The sequence below is a fragment of the Semicossyphus pulcher genome, unplaced genomic scaffold, assembly GCF_022749685.1.
Source record: "Semicossyphus pulcher isolate SPU_LCO1_2020_fin unplaced genomic scaffold, fSemPul1.0.p SCAF_21, whole genome shotgun sequence".
In the NCBI taxonomy this organism is placed as follows: Eukaryota; Metazoa; Chordata; class Actinopteri; order Labriformes; family Labridae; genus Semicossyphus; species Semicossyphus pulcher.
The window spans coordinates 46,859-74,839 of NW_027211695.1; the positions used below are offsets into that span (position 1 = coordinate 46,859).

A 27,981-nucleotide genomic window follows, 5' to 3' on the forward strand; every position below is an offset into this window, starting at 1 on the left:
ATTGACATATCCCAGACTGTGATAATCCCCCAAAAAATCCCTCTAGTATTTAGTATATGGAAAATAATTATTTTTGTTTTTGTCATTAAAAAAACTGTTTTTTTGTGTAAGCAAACTGGCATTTAAAGGGTTAAAATTCTGAAAATTAATGAATATTCGGTAGTTATGATCAGGACTGATGTTGGTTAAAAAAATTAACTCAGTTAAAGTGAGAAAAAATATTAATATATAATATGTTTATGACAGTTTATTACGCGCAGACATTTTGGTCCTCTAAGGATTCCTAAGACCAGTCGTCGTTAATGATGCACAAGGGTTAAATTCTGAGAACATCCAACCTCTCTTCAATCAGACTTCTTTCCCTATCTTTATCGGGCTTCCCTATTATTGGGCTACTGGAGGCCCGGGCTGACCCTCAGGCTGGCTTTTAGTGGACACACTTTAAACAGGCTCATTTACCTGAAAGATAACATTTATTACACGTTTAAAAATTCCAACGTTTTGTCATTTAGACCCCAAAATATGTTTATAAAGTGCCACTGTTTTTAGTCCCCTGAAATCATTCTATCGTTCTTCAGACAAACAAAGAACTTTAAAAACATCTATTTAAGGTTTTTCATAATCAGCCTCTTGCAATGATTTTGCTGGGATAGTAGGTTTTAAATCTCAGAACAAGCAAGAAAGTAAAGCTTGACTAGAGATTATCTTTGACACATACTAGTACCAAGGTGGACCAGTAGATGGCAGCATAGTCACAACAGATTTAGGAGATACCTGTAAGCAGAGGCGTTTTAGGGAGAGGGATAATGGAATACATACAAGTCAGATCAGATGCAGGTTCATCATCACCATCCTCTCATGTCCTTTGTAACACTCACATCAAGACGTCATGCTTTGATCACTTGTATTTTTGCCATCACAGACAATACTAATGCAAATAAACCTTATAAACTGTTTCCTACCACACTCTAGAAGACCTCCTCTCTCGTCTAAAGACATCAGAGTCTCACATTATAAGATTTTACAAACACTGGGCGTCCTGCAGGACTGCAGCTACATTCCTGTTGTGAATATGTCCTATCATGCTCTTATGTAAAAAAAAAAAACCACGTTTATAAAACAAGTAAGTATGGAAGCCCTAAGCGGACATGCTTCATATATTTTATTTATTCCGTTTTCCCATGTTAACAAGTCATTTCTGTTGTTTTCTTAAAGCCCCCCTTCCAGGTAGAATCCAGTATTTAACCTTCTAAACATCTCCATGTGTTGTTTCTCATGTTCTACAAGACATATCAGGGACAACATCAACATCATCTCCATGACTGGGCCTGTCTGCTGTTAAACTGCAGTGTACCAAGGACAGGCTGAACAAGGTTGGCAGGTTTGAGACGTCACAAACCTAAGGAGCCAATCCTGTTAATGGACGGGGTGACACAACGCATTATGTGCAACCTACGGCAACCAGTTCGGCAATGCGTGAGCCAGCTGTAACCGTCATCGTATGTTACTATTACTAATTACTACATTTCAAGCTAGCTAAGTTTCAACAAGTTGCCACTAAACAATAGCAGAGATGTTTTGTTTTCACGACGGAGGGGGCGGTTGGAAATGTGCATAGTGGGCGGGGCCTATGTAGATTCAGGAGTTTCTAATGAGGGAGAAGGAGGAGATGCTTTGGGAGGAATTTTACAAGGTAATTAAACAGAAAAAACATATGAGACTCAATTTATTATTTCAAGCAGAGCATTTTATATGTCTTAAAACATGACTGGAGCTGCTCTTTAAGATCTCGACTATTTATCTCGTTATCTGGAGATATCATAGCTGATCCACCGTAAAGTCAGGTGATCTTAACTCGTATCCCCAGAGCTGCAAAAGCACCAAACAAACATAGAAACAGGCTTAACTTACCTCATCAGTGTGGGAGACAGCAGCATGGCATGTCCAGCTCTGCAAAGCCACTTTCCCACTGGTCAAAAAACCTCCTAACACTCATTTTTTTTGCTAAGTGGGAAAGGTTACAATCTGCATTCAGAACCCTGAATACACAAAACCCTTGTTGACAAGCTAATCTCCGCCCCCTTTCCGGCCTGATACAATGCTCCGTCTGTAAATTCTGCGACTCCTTGTTAACTCAGCTACAAATTCCGCCCGTCTCCGACCGAGCAGCGCTCGAACATTGCTCCAAATATGTCGCCGTCGAGTTTGATAGAGGATACTGAATGAGTAATAGATACAATAAAGACCTTACCACCGTAACATCTTCACTGGTTACTAACCCTGTCTCTGGCGCGTTTGTGACATCAGGAGGTGACGCAGCAGAAAAGAGACAGACGGGAAAAAGAGGCATCTATTAGCGGGTCTTCCCGGATCTTAAAAACCAGAGTCAACACGCTAATTTCTGTGGGAAAGGTGTATAACATCATAGCGAGCAGCCCGTTGTTCAGTTTTGTAGTTCGACAGAAAATCCTTATCCCGTTATCACGAGAAAACCAGCTTTGTTATCTCGAGAAATGACATAAATAAGTTAAGATCGCAAGAAAACATGTATTGATGCATGTCCGCTTAGGGCTTCCATATAAAACACATAAACAAAAAGGAAATCAAAAGGATGTAATACTGAGAAAACAACCAAACAATCAGGTGAGGAGACGTTTGGAACATTTGTTTCATTTCCTTTAGATGAAATCAGAAGGGAAATATTTAGACGTGAACCATTGAACCTTATATGACTGTCAACTCTTCTCTTGGGTCTTTAAATATTTCTCTGTTACAGAGATGTCCTTAAAAGACTTGGTGCTTTATTTTGGAATCTTAAATGAGATAAGAATGTAAAAAACCTTAAGTTTAGCAGAGTTTTACCTGAAGTTAAGGTCAGATTACATCACAGAAAATCTCGGAATATTCCTTTAATTCAGCTCTTACCTCCTCTTCCTACACCTGCCTACAACACAGGCCAGTGTCACTCATAAAAACAAGGAAATGTCAGAGACACCTTGTGTGCGTGGGGGAAGGGTGGAGGAGGAGGAGGGAGAAGGAGACGGTCTCCCTCCCTCCCTCTCCAGCACACACACTCCCTCCCTCACACACCGCCTGCCCTCAGCAGCGTCTGACGGCTGCATCCTCTGCTGAAGCACCGCGGCTCCTCCATCCTCCTCCTCCTCCTCTTCTGCGTCGTCTGCTCCTGACACTCTGACCGCTGCAGGACTCCTTTGTGTCTCCACGGGGGCCTTTGTTGTCGTTTCTCCCCTTTTTGGAGAAAGAGCAACACCGTGGACATGATGGGGAACAAAGAGCGACGAGGCGTGAATTTCAAAGGCTTGCTGAGGAGGAACTGGCTGCTGATTGCCACCGTTATATCCGTGCTGCTCGGTATGTAGACACGAACGCCTGCTGGTGTGTGCTGAGAGAATGAGGCGCTTTTATTTCACTGATTCATCCTCACTGCTTCATATGTGCATCCCTTCCTTTTCTGTATTACCATTCAGTGCTGCTTTCAGCTGCTGTCACTGGTGAATAAATCATCCTCTCTGCATCAGCATTGCTCTGCTGGACTAAACTGCAACAGTAAACGTGTGTTAAGCTGTACATGCATTATATATGCTCATTATAGTTAACAGAAGAGTGATGTAGATGCAGGCTGGGTGCAGAGTGCGATAGCCTCTGTCCTCTCCTCTTGTGTCTGGATGTGTCTCAGTCAAACGTGACCAGACTGAAGGGACAGTTGATGCTGGGCTGCGAGGAGCCTCAGCACACAGGATGTAAAGTGCCAGATATCAGCAGGTGCTTGTTTATCAGATGTAGATTTTTGTCAGGTCACATTTAGCTGCATTTCCTGTTGGTTCATACAGACAGAGTTAGAAGCATTTGCTTGCATACTTCAACAAAGTGGTGAATATGCAAATAAGCTTTCTTTCTGAGATTAAGCTGAGATAAATATCTGTCTCATGTCTGTAAGCTTGTTTGCTTGTTCCTTCCCTCTAATAAGACCCACAATGTTTCCTAGATTAGCGTCTGTAATCTTGGCAGGCAACACGTTCATGTACCTATATATTATTTATATATATATATATATATATATATAAATAATATATAGTATATATATATATATATTATACATATTTGTACCAGACGAGGAGGTATATCTCAGAGGATAATGTGGTGAAATGTGAGTTAGGTTAGGTTAAGGCACTGAAACAGCTCGGCTAGGTTTAGAAAAAAAGGTATTAAAATAAGTATGCTAGTTAGGTACAATAACTACCTTAACGTGCGTTACATACGTACATAGATTTATATACGATGTCACCTGACTTCTGCCTATTTTCCCGTTATGATTGCTACAGCCACTAGAGGTCGCCACCTATTTATAAATGCAAGTATCAGTTGCAAAAAGCTGTTGCACAAACCACCGATAAGGTTATCAGACCCGGCGTCAGCATTACTAGGAGGGGGAGGGGCACAATAAATCGGTGCTTTGAATAGACACGCTGTCCAGCTGTTGGTAAGTGTGCACAATTAATTAGCTATTGGGCCCTATTTACACGATCTAAAACGCACGGTCTAAGGCGCATGGTGCTAAGTGATGCCACCACAACCTCTTTTCTTACACCATGCCCCTGCACACGCAGAACTCACACAGGTCCCTGTACGATAAACTGCACTGTACAGCAGCGTAACTTTGATTATTGTGATTATTTAAATCTCCAGACGGACAGGATCTGTTTACCAAAGTTCTGTGTGCTGACCATCTCAGAAAGATCTGCTGTAAATGTTTCTTTACTTATTGTTGCTGCTCGATCACATGGCTGTTTTATGTGGTGTCGACACGTGACCGCAGGATCGATGTCTGTTCATCTTTTCTCTCCACTGTGTCCTTATAAATACATCATCTCTAAGATTTATATTCATGTTATTTGTGAACGAGTTGTTTTAAAATTTTAATGCAATTAATTTGGCCATGAGTCCTTATCATTAAAACTAAAATGACAGGTAAATCCACATTATGACGGAGTGTTTACGACCCTGTCTGTCAAAATGAAAAAGTCTAATGCAACCTGTGACTGTAATGGTAGTAAAAATTAAATAAATGAATAATTCGCCTCACGCTCAGCAACTGGAGGAAAGGGGAGGGGACAAGATGCAGGAGGGGGGGGCACAGAGGTCATCCAGGAGGGGCCTGGCCCCTAAATGCGCGCCCACAGCGCCGGGTCTGAAGGTTATGATGTAGTCTCTGCAAAGTACAGAGTTGCATCCAGGGCTAACTAGCTTGGCTTAGCATAAAGTCCTTAAGTCCTTAAAAAGGACAGTGTATCCATACACCCAGCGACTCTGTGCTTCCTCTTTGGCTAAAGCGCATTGACAAGTGGTGAGCGCTGGTTTTCACAGGACTGCAGCGAGTCACCACATTCAGCTACAGAAACTCTTCCAGAAAAACCTGAAGTGAGAGGTGTAAGTAGATGTATTTTTAAACTTAGGACAGAGCCAGGCTAGCTCTTTCCCCCTGCTTCCACTCTTTATGCTAAGCTAGGCTAACTGTCCTAACTGTAGCTCTGTAAACAGACATGACATTATCCTCTCATCTCACTCTCAGAAAGAGAGCAAATAAAATGTTGAACTCTTCCTTTAATTATCACTTTAAACTAAAGTATTAGCACAAATGAGATACTTCAGTTTCTTATTCACACATTGCCTTCAGCACCGAGGAAGCTGTGGTTTCTCTGAGTTTTAGGTAGATAATCTTTTTATAATGTAAAACCATTAAATCATTATATTAAGAAGTGAATTTGTTTACAGCAGCACTGTCAGCATTTCATCAGAGCCAGACAACAGCCGCAGCTTTTCCACTGCATCCCATACGTTTACTTCTCATCCTGCAAACATTTCATTTTCTTTCTGTCATCATCCATCCTAATCACTGGCTGGTCACCAACCCTAACTCATCTGTTAAAATAGAAAACATTAGAATAAAAGCAGAAAACACGTAGCATTAGCATGCACCTGCAGCAACAGAGGCTGGACTATCAGCTTTGCACTTTGGGCGACCGGTCCCTAAACGTCCCAGGATCGACACATGTTAATAGGTTGAATTTGAGGTTATTCATTTGCAATTTGTATGACTAAATCACAATATTTTCAGCTCATGTGGCTGCAGGCTTGAGGATGAATGAAGCACAAAGTTTTGAATCCAAAATTCAAAGAGGAAGCATCATTTCTCTCTCATGCAGGGAGGACAGGACAAGTACTTAGGCTGTAAGGTCTGTTATTTCTACTCGCTTGGTCACAAGACAGACAGGCAAAGTTCCCCTGAGGTCCACATCTCTTCCAGCTCACTGTCACTGTTTTTAACTTGGCTCAGTTCAAGGTTACAAAACATCATCAGTGGGCTGAGAGGAAACGGCCCACTGTCTGGTGATGATGTAAAATCTTAAAGTGAGTCTTTCTTACATAACTGCAGGCATTATAACTGCAGCTGTAAACTGAAGGAGAACAGACAGGGTCACCATCCAAATCAGAGCCAGCAGAGTTCAGACCTGCAGCCTGTGCAAGAACAGCAGTGTAGACCTTCGGTGATAACACGATGATGTGCGCCATCTACAGGCAATGTGACATGGATATTTTCTCTTAAATATGGAGGGGACTCTAGCAAGGTTTTAAAATGAGACAGAGCCAGGAAACCTTCATATATTAAGGCAGGTTAAAGGTCAAAATTACTACTATGAAGTCGGCCAACCCATCCCACAGATGTTCCATTGGATTGCCAAGTCAACACCTTGAACTTATCTTTCCTCAAACCATTCCTGAACAATGTCTGCAGTGTGGCAGGGCGCATTATCCTGCTGACAGAGGCCACCGCCATTAGGGAATACTGTTTCCATGACCTGCATCAATGTTCAGGTAGGTGGTACGTGTCAAAGTAACATCCACATGAACGGCAGGACCCAAGGTTTCCCAGCAGAACATTGCCCAAAGCATCACACTGCCTCCGCCAGCTCGCCTTCTTCCCATAGTGCATCCTGGTGCCATGTCTTCCCCAGGTAAGCGAAGCACCAGGCCACCTTCTTCCATCGCTCTGTGGTCCAGTTCTGATGCTCACATGACCATTGTAGGCGCTTTTGGTGGTGGACGGGTCATCATGGGCACCCTGACCGGTCTGCAGCTACGCAGCCCCATACTCACCAAACTGTGATGCTCTGTGTGTTCTGACACCTTTCTATCAGAACCAGTGTGAACTTTTTCAGCAGTTTGAGCTTCAGTAGCTCTTCTGTTGGATCGGACCACACAGGCCAGCCTTCACTCCCAACTAGTATCAATGAGCATCACCGGTTTTCCTTCCTTGGACCACTTTTGGTAGGTCCTGACCCCTGCAGACCGGGAACACCCCACAAGAGCTGCAGGTCTGGAGCTCTGACCCAGTCGTTTAGCCATCATAATTTGGTCCTTGTCAAAGTCGCTCACATTCTTACCATTGCCCATTTTTCCTGCTACCAACACAACAACTTTGAGAGTTGTGTTCCTAACATGCTCCACCCACCGCCAGGAGCCATTGTAATGAGATAATCAATGTTATTCTCTCGACCAGTGGTCATTATGTCATGGCTAATTGTGTGTGTATATTTGATGTAATCCCTGTAAAGTACAGAGTTGTATCCAGGGCAGACAACAGTCCGTTTCCTCTCAGCCCACTGATCATGAAAACATACGTATTCTAACGCAGGGTAAAGGTCACAATGAAGTGTACTGAGAAGTTCACAGAGGCTAAATCCTTACCGAAGCCAACGAAGGATCTGGCCAATGATACGTTGGCACTGAAATTAGTATTAAGGAAGAAGAATGAATGAGAGGTCTTGTGTTCCTTCCACACTGGTTAAAGCTGCACATGCACAGTTGCAGAAAGGCAGGATGAACAGATAGCGAAGTAGCGACAGGTTGCTAGCCTTTACCTTAGAGTTAGCATCAGAGGCCAATGAACAGCTGTGTCTGTGTTGTTGTGATGGATGCAGAACTTTCAGATCCTTTACCTGAGTGAAGTAGCACTGATCTACCTAATGTTTTTTGGCTAATCTTATAGCTGCATGAACATGTATGCTGCCTTTTGTTGCTTTAGATGTTTAAGATCTTCTAACTGAATGTTCCGTACTAAAAGAAACAAATTCAAAGCATGCATCATGTGTAAGAACATAATATTCTGTCCAAACAGGCTCAGAAAAACAGCAATTTCTTAGTTTTTCACGATGCATTTTGCAGCTAGAGGTTGTGTCAGCACATAGAGGAACATTAAATCCGTCAGTTTATTAGTTTAAAAATTAAATCTGCAATCGTCAAATTTGGACATTCATGTTTTTTTTTACAGGACAGGAAGGAAATAATAATAATTTGTAACCTGAAAAGAAAAACGGAAATACCTGCGTAAATGTACTTAAATACATTCTTCATCTGCATACAGTTTGCTGAATCATCGATGTGTTTTACAAGCATCTTTAACGGGGGTCTGGTAAATGTGATAACACAGATGAGTATATGAAATCACTGAGTGGAATACATGCAAGGTTTATAGCTGGAAAATATGGACCAGTGTGTGTTGAGCCTCGTGAATTCTGTACAGATGAAAACGCAAACTCTGCATTCGTTTTACAGACATAACCCCAACGTGAATGTTCTTTAAAATGCAGTAACATTGGGTTTGTCTTTGTATATCTGCAGCCATTATATTGTCCTGCTGTGTGTGTTTTCACTCTGTCTTCTCCTGCTGTTTCAGGGATCAGTTTGGGTGTCGTGGTCAGAGAGTATGCCTCCCTCTCACATCTGCACAAACAGTACTTTGGCTTCCCAGGAGAGATCTTGATGAGGATGCTGAAGCTTGTCATCCTCCCGCTCATCATTTCAAGCATGATAACAGGTAACTGACACATGAACATTACTAGTTAAACTCTCTGGTGTCATGGAAAAATATGACTATGTCCTCATACAACAGTTCGTATGAGCGACTGTACGCAAGTATAATCCTTCGAATGTCCAAAGCCTTCTTATCTGTAGTTCGTCAAACACTGATTCCTTGTTACAGTCACCTTTGTTGTCACAAACAGACATACAACATAGTGCCAGCTTAGCATCCAGGTTTTAGGTACCATTAAGCAGCTGTTTCAGCTTTACGTTCCATGCAGGGGTGGAGCAGTGATTGTAAAAGTATGGGGGTTCTAGGGTAGGACATGAGCAGGGCTATTTTGGTGGCCTATAGGCAGGTTTGGGGTTTGATGCCCAACACTGCAAATGGTATAAAATAATTTGTTCTGCCGCACAATATCATTTTTTTATGTATTGCATGCTATTTTGCAACAGTTATCCCAATAATGATCGAGGTTACCACAAAGTGTGAAGACATTGTGGAGCCTTAGACCCCAGTAGGCAGGACGGGAGATTCTCCCCAAGGTTTTTCTTTTTATAAAATGGTCTGTTTTGATGCAATTTGTATGCACTCTTTGTTATCACTCAAAGAAGGTGTCAATATGGAAGTAGGCTTCTATTTAACATTGTACCCAGGGCTACATTCAAGAGACTGCCTATATTGACTATGCATTGAGTTGGACTTGGTTCTGACAGCCAGCAATGAGAGACAAAATCCGTTTCTGCTCGCACGCAACTTTACTGTGGTGGGATGGTCTAACACAGGGGAGCTACTTTGAAAACATGAAAGTGGCCAAGAGCTACTTGCATCACATCACTGTAACTTTTGGTGGCAGCCCATGTTGATTCCTTTATCCACTGAACGTTGGCACCACAGATGAGGCACACAAACTTGTTCTTCACATTCGTGAATAAAAACTCGCTTTCCCACACCCCGTGGAAATAGTATGATTTCTGCTTTTTCTCGGCCTGGCCCCCTTTACTGTCCATCATAAATCTGGCTAAACAGGCTAACAGCACCAAACTCCTCACTTTAGCTCAACTAGCATACAGCATAACTGACCCGACCTGTCGATGCAGGTTGCTGCAACGTTGCTGTGATTGGTTAGGCTCAGACATTGACAAACTTGCCAGGAGCATCACCGGTTATTATTGAGTGCAACATGCCTGGGTTCATGCAAACTCTTGGTGCCCATGCAGAAGATAATGTGAAAAGTGTAGAGGTTAGGAGGGTGTGTGTGTGTGTGATGCATCTGACTTTTGGAAACCTTTAGCCTTTCTAACATGTAATCAACCTTGTGAAATGATTTGGATGATTGGATAGATTTAAGTCCCAAAGCTACTTTTAGCAGAGGGATTGAGACTTGGGTTAAAAATGTCCTCATGTCACGTTACATATACAGTATAATGTCATGATACTATTACTACCTCACCTGACTTTCTAAAAGATCCTAACTGGCTTTCTTTGGCAGTGTTTCTGCAGTGCAGCCATATTTCTAAGAGACAAATGTGCAGTATTGGTCCGTCCCAGTCTTTCCCTAACCTAAAGTGTATTAGATGCCCAATCTTAACCACAACTCAACCATGGTTAATGTGCAAGAACAATGACCTTTTCCTGACATCAGCCATACCACAGCCGCCACGAGCGGAGGCTGTAGAACAGAAAAAGAATGAAGGACGTGGGTTTTGGCTACGACGTTGGCTAACCCTAACCCTAACCCTTTAAATACTGTCACTGAACGTGCAAGTTTCACCACTATTTGTCACAACCTTCTGAGGCAAAACAAGCTACCTGTGTCAAAGTAAGATATTTGTATGTAAATGTACATAAAAAGATGATGGTAATCTCTACTGTTGTGTCCAGATCTGCAGAGTTTAGCTTGTATGTACACAGTGATGGTAGGATAACATCTGTCAGGTTAAGTCTGAGTCCTGCTGTGTAGAGATAAGAAAAATTGAGTGAAGGAACCATTCACAAAGTAGACTGAAGGATAACTGCAGGTGCTACATTACCTCCTCTCTGACTAATCCCTTCACCTGGTACACAGCAGCATGCCAGCGCTCCCTCCTGAGAGGACTCAGGCCTGCAGAAGAAGAACATTTCACTGAGGCTTTAGCTTGATCTTCATTATGAGACCTGACTGTGTTGTTTGTTGATTGTGTTGTGCATTCGTTCCACTGTTCATCCATGAAAACACTTCTTACATTGGTTGCTCAGGATGAGTTTTTTCCACCTGACTTTCCCCGGAGTTTTTCCCACCTGGGTACCATCATGTCTCACTGTGTATTACAACTCATTATTAAATACAGGGAGGCCTGCTGTGGTTATATGTGTAAGGTTTTGCTACAGGTCGTTCGACACCTGTTAGGACGAGCTGATTGTTTGGATTTCTGTCGTGCTTTTTGTCCTCAGGTGTTGCAGCCCTGGACTCTGAAGTCTCAGGAAAGATCGGTCTGCGAGCTGTCATCTATTACTTCTCCACGACCATCATTGCAGTCATTCTCGGTGAGTTCATGTTGTCCCTCCTGCCTTGCTTTTCTTCTATGGACACTGATTGTTATTAATTTATTTCAGTTACTATGTGGTTAAGGCCCTCAAAAGGTGTTATATTAAAGTGGTAATACAGTTACATTATAATCAACTTATTGTTGAGTGGTGTACTCATTTGCAGGTATTATCCTGGTGATGACCATCAAACCAGGAGTCTCTCAGACAGCTGAGCACATCGACAGAGCCGGGACCACGCCCAACGTCACGACAGTCGACACGCTCCTGGACCTCGTCAGGTGACTTCCGAGAACTAGTCATCGGAATTACTGCTCTGTTGTAATGGCTCTGTTCCCTTGTGTTGGACTGGCTGGTTCTCACTGTAAACCTAAACAAATTGGAAGTTTATATCTTGTATCTAGTTTTTTTGTGTTTATTGGCGGTTGGCAAACCAGCTTAGAGGTAAATTACTGCCACCAACTGGACTGGAGTGGAACAAGGGGAGTAGATTTGGGGTAGGCAGTAATCTCTATTAAGGATTTGTAGAACAATCTGTTCTAGATCTAAAATTCAACTTGAGCCTTTCGGCGTTCAGATATCCTGACTTCCTTGAATGCATCATAAATGATGGCTCCGACCTCTGTTCAAAAAACTTGTCATGTTAAAGTTTTCTTCTCCTCTTGAGGACAGACCTGACAAAGCTTCATGTTGATTTGTTAGTAATCTGCATCATGATGGGGTTAGGGTTAGGGTTAGCTAACCCTAAATGCCGGCTACATGCCCTGGCATGCTCACTGTTCTCCTCAGAGGCTGTATCGTCGTCAGACTATAGCCGATGGGAACCAAGATTGGGGTAGGCAGTGAAATTTTGCTGCAACAGTAAAATCTACAAATTGATTAGAAACATTTGTACAACATAGCCATTTAAAAGAATCTGATCGTAAGTGGCTGTACGTTATAGTTATACGACCGATTCCTCAGAACTACGAAGAGTTGATTCATTCAGATATTGAAAGTGAATAAGTGAAAGGGACTGTAACCTAAGTTTGTGATATGAAACGTTGCTCAACAGGCTGTTCTCATTCAGTGTTCGTACTTATACCTACCAAAATCAGTGCTTTACAAGTTATTTATTATCCAGTTAATTGTTGGCCAATCTGCAAAATTAGATTCTCTCAGCATTTGCTCCACCTAAAAAAGGTGACAAATTCTGCTCGAGGTTGAGGCCAATGGGTCAAACAACGCAGGACTCAGGACACCGAGGAGAAGGAGAAATCCACTTTGAAACAAGTAATTATTTTAACCCACACTATGATGTGTTTCCTGAACCTAACCGAGTATTTGGGCCTAAATCTAACAGACCTTTTTATGGTGACAGTCATGTTAGAAAGGTAGAAAACAGGTGGCTGTCAGAAAGGAGTTTTCAGGCTCTGCTAGATGATCTGACAGGTGTTTTGTTTGTTGCATACTGTGGCCTTTAATTCCAAACCTATGAGGTTCAAATGTCCAACCTTCAATTTCTTGAATGAAGGACAACTGCCCTCCCTTTCCCACTGGTCAAAAACCAGCTAACACCCAGCTTTTTTGCTTCATGGGAAAGGTTACAATCGTTCCAAATTTGTTGGCGCTGAGTTTGATAAAGAGACTGAATGAGTAATAGATCCAATAAGAGCCTAACCACCGTAACATCTTCACTGTTTACTAACCCTCTCCGGCACGTTTGTGACATCAGACGGTGACGCAGAAGTAAAGAGGCTTAGAGGAGGATACTTCACTGGCAATGGGAAAAGAGAAAATATAAGCGGGTCTTCACAGGTCTGAAAAACCTAAGTCAACGTGGTAATTTTGGTCGGAAAGGGATACTGGTTCAAAGAGTCGTTGCAGAGACTCAAGAAACGATTGTAGTACACATCTTCTGTGTCTCTCAATCATCCCCAACCCTGTCTCTTCCATCAACAGAAACATGTTCCCTGAAAATCTGGTTCAGGCGTGTTTTCAGCAGGTAAGACGCTCTGCACTTCCATAAATCATTCCTGTCTGAATTTATACACATATTTAAGTGATATTGGAACCTATACCTGACCCATGTGACCCGCCTTCTGATCACATTCCAGTACAAGACCAAGCGCAAAGAGCTGGAGCCTCCGAGAGTTTCATCCAACACCAACACCACCGTGATTCCACCTCTCACAACTACGATCATCTCAGTGGTAGAGGTAGGTATGCACATTATTAACAGTCAGCAACCTTAACCCGTTTGCATTTGCACAGTAGCGCAATGCTTTCAAATGTGAAGACCAGAGACTTCCGGTATGACCGCGAGCTAGTAAGTCACGCTCAACCCTGCTCTGCTAAAAATCCTAAAAAATCCTGATATAGAATATAGAACTACAGCTATAAAGTGTAGGCGACCCTTGGTCTTGAAGCGGTGATGTCAAATCTTGGAAAACCGAGCAGAAATAGAGGGAAAATACAGACGCAAGTGAAGTTAACTGACTTCAGGGCGCAAAGCATGGAAAATCAAGCTAGCAAAGAGGCTAACATGAGCACGGAGACTCCTGAGGAAAGCGGCAGCGAGCTAACCGGAGCTAAAGCAGAGATACTGGCGGCAATACACAGCTTGAAGTCCGAGTTCTCAACTAGACTTGATGGGATCCTGCAAGCCGTTGAAGAAAACAGAAAAGAACTGGCGGAGTGCACCGAAAGGATAACGCAAGCAGAGGTGCGTTTATCAACCGTGGAGGACGAACACGCCGAGCTACAAGAAACGGTTAAAGCACTGAAGAAAAGAAACAAAGTTCTGGAGGATAAAGTTGTAGATATGGAAACGAGATCGCGCCTGAATAACCTGAGGCTGGTGAACTTGCCCGAGGGGGCCGAGGGCCCGGACCCTTGCTCATTTCTGGAGGGCTGGTTACCGGAGGTGCTGAACTTGGCTCCCCTGCGGTGCCCGATAGTGATGGAGAGAGCGCACCGGGTCGGGCCGAGAAGAGACAACGAAACTCCGCCGAGAACGTTGATAATGAGATTCCTGAACTACAAGCAGAAGATAGAAGTGATAAAAGCAGCGAAGGCAAAGAAAGACATCCTCTACAAAAACCAACAGGTGCGTCTTTACAACGACCTCGCCACAGAAGTGCACAAACAACGGAGACAGTACGACTCGGTGCGCCAGCAGCTGCGGAGTCTGGGCCTCAGACACGGCATAATACCCCCGGCCAAACTGGTGATAACTTATAAGGAACAAACACGCACATTTAACACTCCGACGGAGGTGCAACACTTCATAAACAAGGTGAAGGAAGAAGCTGCAGGAGTAAATGTTGAAGCCTGAGACAGAGGAAGCAACAGGACTGTCAGCTGAATGTTTGTGTTTACATCCCTGCAGATGTGAGGTTGATCACACGGTAAGAGGGATTGTGCAACAACAGACTGTGAAACAATATAATTTGTGATACTAAAACGGGGAATTAACAAAACGTGAAAATCCTCTGGGTTTCTTTTTTTTTTCTTCCTTAACATTCTTTCTTAACATGCTAAAGTTAAAGGCATCAGTATATCAGTATTTTGAACACTGGTAGCTTATTATGTTTGCACAGGTTTATAAAACATACTCCAGTCAGGGATGTTTGTCGTTACATAAAGCAGCACACACTGTTAAACCCTGAAAAAGCAGGAGACTAAGTTTGAATGTTTTTGATTAAGCTGCTGCAGATGCAGGAGGGTTTGCACACTAAGACAGGCTGTGTAATAATAGAGTAAAGATACTATAATTTCTGTTATTTTAATGGAACTCCGCTCAAACATTGCCCTCTATCTTATTTTTCACTCTTTAGTAATTTTCGTAAGTAATACGAAACAAGTTCGTTAAGTAAATGTTGCCATTAAAAGCTGCAACAAGGTCAGTATTTTAACATTGGCAATTTATGAGCTTGCACTTATATACCACTTTTTTCAGGAGTAACTATTCAGATAGAAGTAAAACGGAGCAGGTTAGCAAGGGCAGAGAGAAGGCTGAGTGGACTGATCCAGGGATCTGTTCGCAACAGTAGCTGGAAGCAAATCTAGGGGGGCTTCCCATTTAGTTGGGAGAATGGGGTTATTTTTTTTCTACTGTTCAGTGTGTTCAATGAATGTTTTAGGGTTTAAATGTGTTAATCCTCTCAGATATGTCATTTTCATTAAGGGTACTTCATGGTATATTATTCGGAATGTCTCAAAAAGTAGAACTTAAATGTACCTCCTGGAATTGCAGAGGTTTACAAAAAACTAAGAAAATTAAACAGGTTATGAATAAGTTGAAAGACACCGATTCAAAAATTGTTTTTCTGCAGGAAACACACACCTTAAAAGAGGACATTGTAAGAATTAGAAGGAGGTGGCAGGGGAGCATCTATGCAGCATCATTTACAACACAGGCAAGGGGAGTTATGACACTAATCCACCATTCAGTGCCCTTTCAGGTTTCTAATGTAATCGAGGATAAATTTGGTAGATATTTGATCGTCCAGGGATCGCTGCTCTCAGTAAACTTGAATTTGGTTAATATATACGGCCCCAATACAGATGAACCCAGCTTTTTTACAAATGTATTTCTCACACTTGCATCCCTCCCAGGAGAGTATATAATTGCTGGGGACTGGAACTGTACACTAGATCCAGTCAGGGACAGATCTACAGGTACTGATCAAACTCATAATAGAAGTAGAACAACCATTCATCATTTCATTAAAGAGTTAAATCTGTTAGACATCTGGAGACACCTGAAACCTAATGATGTTGCCTACTCCTGTCACTCAAGTACTTATCAGACATACTCACGGATAGACTACTTTTTAATCTCTGCATCATTAGTTTCAAAAATACAGGATTGTTCATACGGCAGTGTATTAATATCAGACCACGGACTGTGCTGTATGATATACACAGATGGGAACCTTATTAGAGATCGATCTAGATGGACTCTGAGTCAGAAATGGTTACAAGATGATGACTTTGTAAAGTACGTGGGAACAGAAATAGATAATTATTTTAAGGATAATACAACACAAACAACAGCATGTGTCAAGTGGGATGCTTTCAAAGCCTTCTTGAGGGGGCATGTAATAAGTTACACTTCATCCAAATCTAGGGAGTTACGCCAGAAAAGACAGCAACTAGAATCCAGAATACAAATTCTTCAAGAGCAGATATTTAGGAATAAAACCCTGGAAGCAGAAAAAGAATTGTTGCTCTTAAGAGCACAATATAATAAACTATCGGCAGCTAGGGCAGCATCCAGTATGCTTAGGCTGAACCAAACATTCTACGAGCAAGGGGAAAAACCCGGCAAACTTCTGGCCTGGCAGATCAAACAGTTTGAAACAAGGAAAAACATTACTTCAATTATCAACAATAATGGCGATACAATAATAAATCCTGCTGAATTAAATAGGGAATTTAGGGAATACTATGAAAATCTATATAAATCCCAAATCAAATACGACCCCCAGGCCCAAAAGACATTTCTGGATAAACTGGATATTCCAACTATTTCTGAAGAATTTGCAGAGATGCTAGAGGCAGATCTTAAGGAAGAGGAAATAAGTATTGCTATTGACGGCATGAAAGCGGGAAAATCAGCAGGACCAGACGGAATCCCAATAGACCTGTATAAAAAATTTAAGACAAAATTACTTAAACCATTATTAGAAATGTTTTTGGAAGCATTTTGTAATGGTAGTTTACCCAAATCAATGACTGGTGCGTTAATAACATTACTGCCAAAACCAGGAAAGCCCAACAATAGATGCGAAAATATGAGACCAATAAGTCTACTAAACTCTGACCTCAAAATTCTGTGTAAAGTCTTAGCAAGACGGCTTCAAGAAACATTACCCAGTGTAATACATAGAGATCAAAATGGGTTTATCATCGGTCGCCAAGGGTTCCACAATGTTAGGAGGGTCCTTAATATTATTCAAAGCTTGGAGGACACTTCAGATATGGCCCTCCTATCTCTAGACGCCGAAAAGGCTTTTGATAAGGTGGAATGGTCCTACCTTTTTAACACTTTGGAACGATTTGGATATGGAAACAAATTTATAAAGTGGGTTCAACTACTGTACCTTAACCCTATGGCGGAAATACTAACAAACAAAAATATATCAGAACCGATCTCAATCAAAAGAGGATGCCGTCAGGGGTGCCCCTTGTCCCCGCTTTTGTTTACTCTGGCGATCGAACCTTTTGCTATAGCTGTACGGATGCATACGGGAATAATGGGAATAACAACTGGCCAGACAGAACATAAACTTTCCCTATATGCAGATGACGTTATCTTATTTATCTCGCACCTTAACAAAACAATCCCTGCTCTTCTACAGTTAATAAAATCATTTGGTGCCATCTCAGGATATACAATTAATAACACTAAGTCCTCAGTTCTATTACTCAATGAAAAGGAAAGGGAAAACCCACTTACGGAAACTTCTAAATTTAAAGTGGTAGATCAATTTACATATTTAGGAATTCAAATTGGATCTAAACTAGATTGGACTGTAAAAATTAACTATGAGCCTTTGATGGAAGAAATAACAAAATTAATTAATAGGTGGATTTCCCTGCCTTTATCTTTGATTGGCAGAATAAATGTTATAAAAATGAATATACTCCCTAAAATATTGTATGTATTTCAGAATATTCCACTACCTCCACCTGATGATTTTTTTCAGAAGATAAGAAGGTTGTTCACAGAATTTATATGGGCTAATAACCGTGCCAGAGTTCGCTTATCGCTTCTATACTTACCATATAGTAAGGGGGGCTTAAAAAGTCCAAATATAACCTGGTATTATTGGGCGGTACAACTAAGGACCATCAAGTTTTACTTTGCAACAAGGGATAGTCCACAATGGACAGAAATGGAATCGGAGGGTTTAAGTTTGCCTCTACCCCTGTACTTATATTCAGATACACTGTCGAATTTGATGAAACGAACTACTAATCCAATTGTTAAAAATATGATAAAGGTGTGGTTTGAAGTGAAAAAATGTATTAAAGAACCTAAAATATTGTCTCAGTACAGTCCTGTGTGGGGAAATCAACACTTTACTCCAGGAAGAGCAGACGCTGTATTTAGAACATGGGCATCAAAGGGATTAGAAAAGATTCAGGACTTGTATCTGCCCAATTCAGATAATATGATGTCATTTGAAGAAATTAAACATAAGTATGACATAGATAAAAAATACTTTTTTAAATTTCTCCAACTCAGAGCTTTTATCAGGACAAGTCAAAAGGGTCTTATAACTAAACCCTTAACATCCAGCTTGGAAAAATTGATGTCTAAGGACAGCTTAAGCAAAGGTGCTATTTCAGAGCTGTATGATGTATTGATGTCTAACTCATCAGAAAATTCAGATTGTAAAAAAAACTTATGGAGTAAGGACCTGGGAAAAGAGATCTCCCCAGAGGACTGGGGATCAATATGCACAAAGGCTCACTCCCAATCAGTCAACACTAGATTGAGATTGTTACAGTATAAATGGACAATGAGAACTTATATCACACCAGCTAAATTAAATAAATATAATAGTAATATTCCTGATCTATGTATAAAATGTATGGAGGAAAAAGGGACGCTATTCCACTGTGTGTGGCAATGCAGTAAGGTCAAAGCTTTTTGGGAAGACATTAAAAAAGCAATAGAAAAGATTATCTCAAAAGATCTTGTGATAAACCCAGTTTTCTTTATTTTAGGACTTTACCCCAAAAATCACAAATACACCAAGAGTGAACAAATAATGATAGATATGTGTCTTTTGCATGCAAAAAAATCAATTGCATTGTTTTGGAAGAAGTCCAGTAGACCAAATGTCACATACTGGGTCAGGCAAATGTTGATAACTTTTCCTTTGGAAAAAATAACATATATACAAAGAGGGAAGCAAGAACTATTTGAGAAGGTTTGGGGACCATTTGATTTGTTTGTGAAAGGTGTTGAGCTAGCGGACGAAGAGGAGGTTTGAGTACTGGTTAATGTAAACCTCTTAATGAGGCTAATGAGAGTTTAGAAGATGAAGTTACCTTTAAATAAGATTGATTAGACATCAATTTGTTGTACTATTTTTGTGTTACTATCTGAGAGGTTTATTTTATTTTATTTTTATTATTTATTTTTTTCATTTGTATCTTGTATTTATGTATTTAATTTCTCCTTTTTTGTCCTTTGACTTAAAATTGTTTGTTTGAAGTTTTGCGTATATCACTTGTGTGTCAGTGCAGTCGGGAAGAGTCGGTGTACACTTATGTGAGTTTATAACTATACACTGTACACTCGTGTTTTGAGTAAAATGTCAATAAACATATTGTTCAAAAAAAAATGTGAAGACCATTTATAAGCTTTATTTTGCCAAATCTATCCAGTGTTTCTCTAAATATATATTAACGCAGAATTTCTAGGCAAGGGAGATGATGATTTTGGTTTCAGGAAGGTTCTGGTTTCTGTTTGTAGTCCGTTAAGTATTGTCCAATTATTTGCTGTGGAATTTGGTTGCATGCAGGAAAGCAGTCGATGTGGAGAGCAGAATAGAGGCGACACATTGGCCATAAGTCAATCACAGAACACATCAACTAGTTACAAATAAACTGTAAATAATGTCTAAAACATGGACAAGAATGGAAGCACTGAAAAATTGGCCCTCACTCCCACTGTCAGATGTTAGCCAATCTGTTCTGAGACTGTGGCTAACTTGACTGCTGTATTTAAAGTCTAACAGGATGTTGCAAGATTATTTTCAATATATCAACTGCATGTTCAAAGCTGACGGTAATGCTACCTAGATGTTCATATTCTGAAGCTTAGGGTCACTGACCAAGCTGCTGTATTTGACTGGCTAGGGCTAAGAATGTGATGAATTTGCAACCGAGTTCTCCTGATGGGAACTTCCATTTACTGTTGGGGTTCTGAATTTCACATGACAACAATGTGTCCTTGTTTTATCCGTCTGCTGCACCTTATGTTTCATGTTTCTGCACCTGGAGGCCAGCATCTGATCTAAATGCATCACAGGACCCAATAATGAGTCATAAGTGGTCGTGGGTCACTGGACTGTGATCCTGTAGAAAACATTAGCACAGCTCATCAATGGCTCTTTAGAGTCGGCTGATGTGGTCGTGAAGGCAGCTTCCTGGCTTGGTCCTGGTTATCTGAATGAATCGCCTCCTTGTTTCCTCTCTTGGCAGAATATAACCAAGGACTATAAAATCATCGGGACGTACTCGGATGGAATCAACGTGTTGGGGCTTATCGTGTTCTGTGTTGCTTTCGGCCTCGTTATTGGGAAGATGGGCGAAAAGGGACGAATCCTCCTGGAGTTCTTTGACGCTCTGAATGAAGCCACCATGAAATTGGTCCAGATCATCATGTGGTACGTATCAAAGGCTGATCTGTGGGTATAGGCTTCGAAAGAGATTTAAAAGCTATGTGGTGCAGTGAAAACTTGGAGCTTCTATGTGATTGGATATTTGAGTACCTGTGCAGAATATGTGTTGAGGTTTTGCATAGTCAGAACTAAGAGCTGAACTTGGCCTTAACCTCGCCTGGTTGAGCCCGACTGACCAAATTTGAAACGCTTCTTTTTTTTCTTTCTCAAAGATAAAGTGATATCTTTGCTTTACTCTAGGAAATGGCTTCAACTCTCTGGAGGGCTCTTGGAAGCAGTAATTAAACCTAACTAAATCTTAATTGCATCTCATGAACTGCCTCAGGTGTGGGCTACATATTCTATGAACAGAGGAAGACCATTTTATATAAAGTTTGTTTTTATCAAATTACCAATTAGCAAATTAGCCATTTCCATTGGCCTACACATTATATATTCACTTTATACTTTGGGAAGCTGGCTACTTTAAATAAAACTGTGCTGTTTGCTGTAGCTAAACTGCTTCTTGTGAAGAGAAGCTTGGAGCTGTATCAGCTAGCTTGACAGGCTACCAAACCTATTAAACCTCCCTCTTTCCCTTTACCCATTTGGATGTTCGCTGCTACTTGTGAGACGTTTGTGTTTTGTAGAGTCAGAAAAAAAGAGAAGCTTCATTAAACTTGAGAATGCCAAACCCAGCCAGTGTTTGAAGCTAAAATGGGAACTCTAGGCCGCAAAACTCTTCTTTGGTAGATTTGATATTTAAATACTTTTTTACCCCAAGTCGTGCTGAATAATTGGTAAATTTGTCAGACCAATAGTTTAAAACCAAAGATATCCACTTTGTTCAATTTTTGAGCCCTTTTTGGCTTTAATATAATGACATAAATAATTAATTGTTTCTTAAAATTGTTGTTGATATATTTTTTGTTGAGGGACTAAACTTTCTACACCCAAAAGGACTAAACTTGATGTCTTTTTCAGCTACATGCCAGTAGGAATCCTGTTTCTAATTGCTGCTAAGATAATCGAGGTGGAGGACTGGGAGATCTTCAGGAAGATGGGTCTATATATGGTGACGGTGCTGAGTGGGTAAGCTGTCCCATTACTCTGTATCCGCCTGTTCCAGACTCCGGATTTATGGTCGACATTTGGGCCGATTCTCCCTCCAGTGATACAGTAAAAATCTGAGCTCTGTGTGGGCACAGATAAGGGCCAAGGACATTTAAAACTGCTCAACCTGCAGATGCAGTAATGAAAGCTGTGCTCATGCCTCTAAATCTAAGTGACACCAATAAAGGCTGTACAGTAAATCCCATCCAGTTAGGTCACAGGGTGAGTCCAAGGTTCTGAGTGTCCCTGTGACGACATGTGCACACTTTGTTGAAATGTTCTGAGCAGAACCAGTGCCAATAACCTTTTTATGCATTATTGCTTTATGACTATTAATTACAGTGGATGCAATTTAAGTTTAAGCATCACTCCCCTCAAAGTCACAAGACTCCATTGACAATTGTACTTTGAGTTGCAGGTCTACCGCTGCCTTGATCAGTCAATTAGTTTGTGCTGTTGTGTTTCAACAATAATGTGTCGCATCTAAACTAACCATTCAAAGTCACACAATTACACAAACCAACTTACCAATTAAGGCAGCAGTAGAGCAGCTACTTCTGTTAAAATAGAGTCTGGTTGCTTTGAAGAGAACAATGTAGCAACCGTTTCTGATTTAAAACGAAGGTTCTTACCTTACCAAAAAGGTCTATCTCTGTAGGGATTCTTTCTGTAATGTTGTCACACACTTAGAATAACAATCAGAGCCTGTCAGTGGAAACAACAAGAACTTTAAATGGATGCATTTTGATTGGCTGCATTTGCCCCAAAGGTTAACATTGCAGCCATTACCTCCCAATTCTTGGCTGCAATCTAACCGAGCAGCTTCAAAATGGTTTGAAGCTGATTGTCAAGTAAAATATGGCAGAGGTTCAGAAATATCAGAATTAATTTCAGTCACATTGCTCTATAATAATGTCTGTTTTGTCCCTCAGTTTAGCTATCCACTCCACCATCTGTCTGCCCCTCATCTACTTCGTCATCGTGAGGAAGAACCCCTTCACATTCACACTGGGGATGGCTCAGGCCCTGGTGACAGCGCTCATGATCTCCTCCAGGTCAGCACCAACACTACTCATACATACACTGCCCAAGCATATAAATAGCTGTATATTTCATAAAGCCAACCACTGCCTTGTCTTCCAGCTCTGCCACCCTGCCCGTCACCTTCAGATGTGCCGAGGAAAACAATCGCATCGACAAGCGTATCACCCGCTTCGTCCTCCCAGTGGGAGCCACCATCAACATGGACGGCACAGCGCTCTATGAGGCGGTGGCCGCCATCTTCATCGCCCAGCTGAACGACTATGCTCTAGATGTGGGCCAGATTGTTACTATCAGGTATGTAGTTACTCAGTGACATCTAACAACAATAATAATACTATAAAAAGACATTTATGATACTATAAAATACAACTTGTGTTTGCCTGTAATTCCTGACTCCAATTACACCTTGTCTGACAAACATGAGAAAACAAAAACATGTAAAACAACAAAGGTAAAGACAAACACGGCCTGAAGTCATGAATCAGGTTAACAACCGGAATTTAGGTTTATGACTTTGGTGTCTGATGAGTCATTCAGACCACGGTAACACAATGATACTTTAAACATTATGGAACAGTGCTGGCACGGAAAACACAATTAGTTAGGACCAAAGTCCAAAAATCTTTAACCCAAAAGTCAGGCCAAGGCTGAGGTTAAACCTGGGAGGTAAACAAGAGAGGCAGTAAAACCAGGGAAGAATCAAAGTCCGGAGAATCATGCAGGTCTCTCTTGAAACCCATCACTTATTGTCTGACGATCATTTGACCTCTTGGGATGACAGCGGATATTTCGGGGTTTCTGGTGTGTTTAATGGTAATGGACACTTATATTGCGCCAAAGTGCTTTTCACAACTGCCACATTCTCCCCTTCAAGCACACATTCATACATTGATGACAGAGGCTGCCGTGCAAGGAACCAACCAGCCCATTAGAATCTAATCTAATTCATTCACACACTTTAACACATGAATTGCTATGCCTTTGGGAGCAATTTGGGGTTCAGTGTCTTGCCTAAGGACAATTTAACTTGCAAACCCTAGGAGCCAGGGGTGGATCTTTTGATTAGGGTTAGCAAAGAAAAATCCAACGCCTGCAGATAATAAAACTTCTATAATAAATTGACATTCAGATGAACCCTTGCCCAATGACGTTATTTTTTTCACAACCATGATTTATCCCCATACTGCGAGCCTTCAAGTTAAACTTTGGGACTACGAATTTAGAGGCTTAGAACCAGTGCTTAAATAGATAATTGTCAATGCCTGTTGTGTTTTAAAAGAAATCAAAGACTGTTGATGGAAAACTAAAGTTACAGGCTCCACCAACCCATCCTCCCACCGGAACTTCCTCTCTACAAAGCTTTGAAGCTCTATATCCACAAGCAAGTTCAGAGTAGTGACTTACAAGAAATCTACGGTTGTTATTATGAAGAATATTCATCATGACAATGTGTCTCTTTGTTTCAGTATAACAGCCACAGTTGCCAGTATTGGAGCAGCAGGAGTCCCTAACGCTGGGCTTGTCACAATGGTTATAGTCCTAACAGCTGTTGGGTTACCTGCAAGTGATGTCACTCTGATCGTCGCTGTGGATTGGCTCCTGTAAGTCTTTCACTTTTCTACCTAAAAACTTTAAATGTGGGGGCGTCTCTGTGGATTGACTTTGGTTGGTGTGTTTCAGGGACCGTTTCCGTACTATGATCAACGTTCTTGGCGATGCTTACGGAGCCGGAATCGTCCAGAAACTGTCCAAGAGGGAACTGGAGAGGATGGATCTGACGTCGGACGTGGACGTCGCCAACCCCTTCGCTCTGGAAGCCACTTTGGATGATGAAGAGTGCGAGAAGAAATCCTACGTCAACGGAGGCTTCACCGTTGACAAGACAGATGCAATCTCGTTTACTGAAACCTCCCAGTTTTAGCCTCTGGCTGGCTCAGAGGAGCAGAGAAAGTGCCACGCTGCTATGGATGTGAAACCTTCCATCATGTATCAGCGCCATGACGAGAGAGGAAAACTATCCAACCAGCCCCATCCGAGCTCAGACATCAGCAATAGCAGCCTCCATTAAGCTTACCCAAGATGATCACGCTTCATGTCGGACATTTACAACCACGACTAGATTAAAGTGCTTCCTTCTTACACTCAAAATGTGCCAAGATGAAGAAAAGTTTTCTTTTAAATTAGAGTGTTCTTTCGTGCAAAGATGCACTCAAAAGAAGAGCTGTTTGTGTGTGTGTGTGCACAAGGACATTCTTTTAGGATGTATCAGAGGCGTGTGTGTTTATTTTGCAAAAAATAAAAATCTATTTAACACAAGTAAAAGCAAAAACAGTAATCCTGATGTGAAACATCACTTTAGTACATTATTTACTCCCTGATTAGACAGTTATTCTCTAATATGTCTAAATTATCTTTTTTGTGTGGCTGTGTTGAATGTCTACGTCCCATAATGCACTGCTTGTATATCTATCTGTATGTTTAAACTGTGCCAAACATATAAAGAAAGTTTTTACCAAGTTGCATGAAGCAATATGTTAAAGAAATGCTAATCGCTGACTGCAACATGCAGATTTTATATGGAGACTTCACTGAGACTGGAGGTGGTTAACTGAGGCTTATGAAGTCATTGATCACTGTGAACTTTGAGGACATTTTTCAGAACCAAACTAACATTCATTGCTTTTATTTATAAGTATAATGATCATAAATAGCATCTGTGTTTAGGCAGCGTGGGGGATAAGACAACAAATAAAGTACTCCATAGTTTAGATCCTCTCAAACAAGACTAGAAAATGATGGAAAGACGCTTGCCTCCATATTTTCACTGTGGCGTGGACTCAAGGGCTCAGATTTGACATAGATGTGCGATAAGTTTGGACCATGTTTGGGCTAAATTAAATGTCAATCTTGCATTCTGGTTTCACACGGTACATGACAACAGTCTCCTGTCTTAAAGAGGAAGGGCTCTCTGACAGCAAAGGTTGTCGTTTTGCAGGAACAAAATATAAATCCAGTTCAAATCGTTTAGTTTGAAATTTGTGCCAAATGACAACAAAGGGAAGGTTCACTGTGACTATTCCTTGACATGCAGTGAGACTAGGTTGTAGGGGAACAACACTGGTATCCCTGAAGTGCTTTCTGTTGTACTCTTTATGCTATTCCTATACAGTACATTTGAGCAGCATGTGTTCCTTGTGCTGGTCCCAGTGTTATCAGTCCAATAATCAATATCATTATTTCTTGGCTGAAGTAAAAGTGGTTGTTTTATGATTGATTTTACTTTTCACCATCTCTAGAGTCTGAGCCAAACACCTTTCAAACCACTACAACACAACTCAACGGCAATCATTTCACCCATCACTTGATAAATGTATTTAACAAGAACAGACCTGGCACATCTAAACGATCTTCTGTCAATACGAGATAACTACAAACTTCGACTTAGCAGTTTGTTGGTCAGATTTTGGTAAAAATGAAACTGCCACAGTAGTTTACAGCCTGATCATACTGTGCAATGTTTCCTATTTGAAGTAGGAAATTTCCCCGGCTAAGGAGACATGCTAATTTTAGTTGTCAAGCTTTTAAGAATCACACCTGTAAGATTTTCTTTTGTTTGTGCAGGGTACTGCCTTCAAAACCACATCCTACGTGCCAGTACTTCACCATGTTACTAGCTTTGTTGGTGTAGAATATTAGCCAATGCAAACGCTATCTGGAAAAAATCCTTGCTAGGTACCTGTAAAAATTACAACAGATATATTAGACACAGTTGTAAGTTTTTCCCCCAGAAACAACAGTTACTGTCCCACGACTGTCTGTAGCTAGGTGTGCGCAGAAAGTTAGCCACTGCAAATGCTTGTTGTAAAAAATTCTTGCCTGGTACATTTGCTTATTTTCATTGACCAGCTTGGAAATTGTCCACAAAAACACCTCCAAGATTGTCTTTTGTTTACGTAAAGCACTGTCCCGAAAACTAGAACTGTTAGAAGCTTGGTTGGCGTGGAAAGTAAGCCAGACATGATAACTTCATTGTTCCAGCCTAGAAAATATCCAACAGAAAACCTGTGGGATCTTGTCTTGTCTGGTTTAAGTACTCGCCCAAAAACAACATCTATCGTGTAACAATGTTTGTAACTTGGTTGTTATAGAAAATTAGCCATTGCAAACATGCATCATAACAAATCCATGCTAGGTAGACATGCTACTTTCAATGGTCCAGCCTGGTAAATATCCAATAAAAAACACCTGTTAGATCTTCTTTGTTTTAATGTACTGCCTCCAAAAACAACAGCTACTGTTTCAATACTTAACATTTGTGTCCAAGTTTATGTAAACCGTTAGCTACCGCAAATGCTACTTATAGAAATTCTTTGAAGGGAAGACTTGCTTATTTCAATTGTCTAAGTTGAATCACAAAAGAAAAACTTTTTTTTGGTGTAACAAACAATTCCTAAAGAAACAGCTAATGTTTCAGTACTTTGCAATATTAGTAGCTGCCTAGCATAGAAGAATTAGCAGCTGCAAATGCTACTTCAGCTTTATACTTAACCAAGTGTCACGCAGATGTTTTGATATTGGTCATGGAGTGGTGAACATGCTGTGTCTTTGTTCAGAGTAATAAATCAGTCCCGTTGTTATTTCACATGCTACATGCTGGGAAGAACCATATTTTGATGAATTTCTTACTTTGACTTTCATGTTAGAAGATCATTCCATTAGTTTTACCCAAGAGGTCTAAATCCATTGTGTCTTTAATGCAGTCTAAGTCTAAGTCTAGTTGCCCCTACACTGCCAAAAGGGCCACATTTGAAATAAAACATGGGTGAATGAAGTTGCTTGTTTGTAATTCTACACTGACATGCAGATAATCCGTCGCAAATCAGGTTCTTTTCTACATTTCAAAAGCACACTGGCATCAACCAACCCCTTCTGTGTACAAACAACTACTTGAGTACCTACAGTATGTGAATCAACATGTACTACATTATGTTTAACTGCAAGCAAATAAAAGAAAGTTGCTCATTTTTGGTC

At 41.0% G+C, this 27,981-nt stretch overlaps 1 protein-coding gene across 1 annotated transcript; it reads left to right on the forward strand.

Moving 5' to 3' along the window:
• Window positions 1-3,196: 3,196 nt before the first annotated feature.
• On the forward strand, window positions 3,197-27,972 carry slc1a1 (solute carrier family 1 member 1). The gene is made up of 12 exons (XM_069671830.1): window positions 3,197-3,372; window positions 8,756-8,896; window positions 11,315-11,407; window positions 11,574-11,688; window positions 13,349-13,391; window positions 13,504-13,605; window positions 20,615-20,799; window positions 21,778-21,885; window positions 22,839-22,961; window positions 23,050-23,244; window positions 24,417-24,551; window positions 24,631-27,972. Exons 1-12 carry the CDS (start codon window positions 3,279-3,281, stop codon window positions 24,869-24,871), a joined length of 1,575 nt encoding a protein of 524 aa, XP_069527931.1. The 5' UTR covers window positions 3,197-3,278; the 3' UTR covers window positions 24,872-27,972.
• The last annotated feature ends 9 nt before the right edge of the window (window positions 27,973-27,981 follow it).

Bases quoted from the DNA above. Each gene is read 5' to 3' on its own strand.
- slc1a1 (XM_069671830.1), top strand. From the start codon at position 3,279: ATGATGGGGAACAAAGAGCGACGAGGCGTGAATTTCAAAGGCTTGCTG. The intron at 13,606-20,614 runs GTAGGTATGCAC...CTCTCTTGGCAG, and splicing joins CGATCATCTCAGTGGTAGAG to AATATAACCAAGGACTATAA. The intron at 23,245-24,416 runs GTATGTAGTTAC...TCTTTGTTTCAG, and splicing joins GGCCAGATTGTTACTATCAG to TATAACAGCCACAGTTGCCA.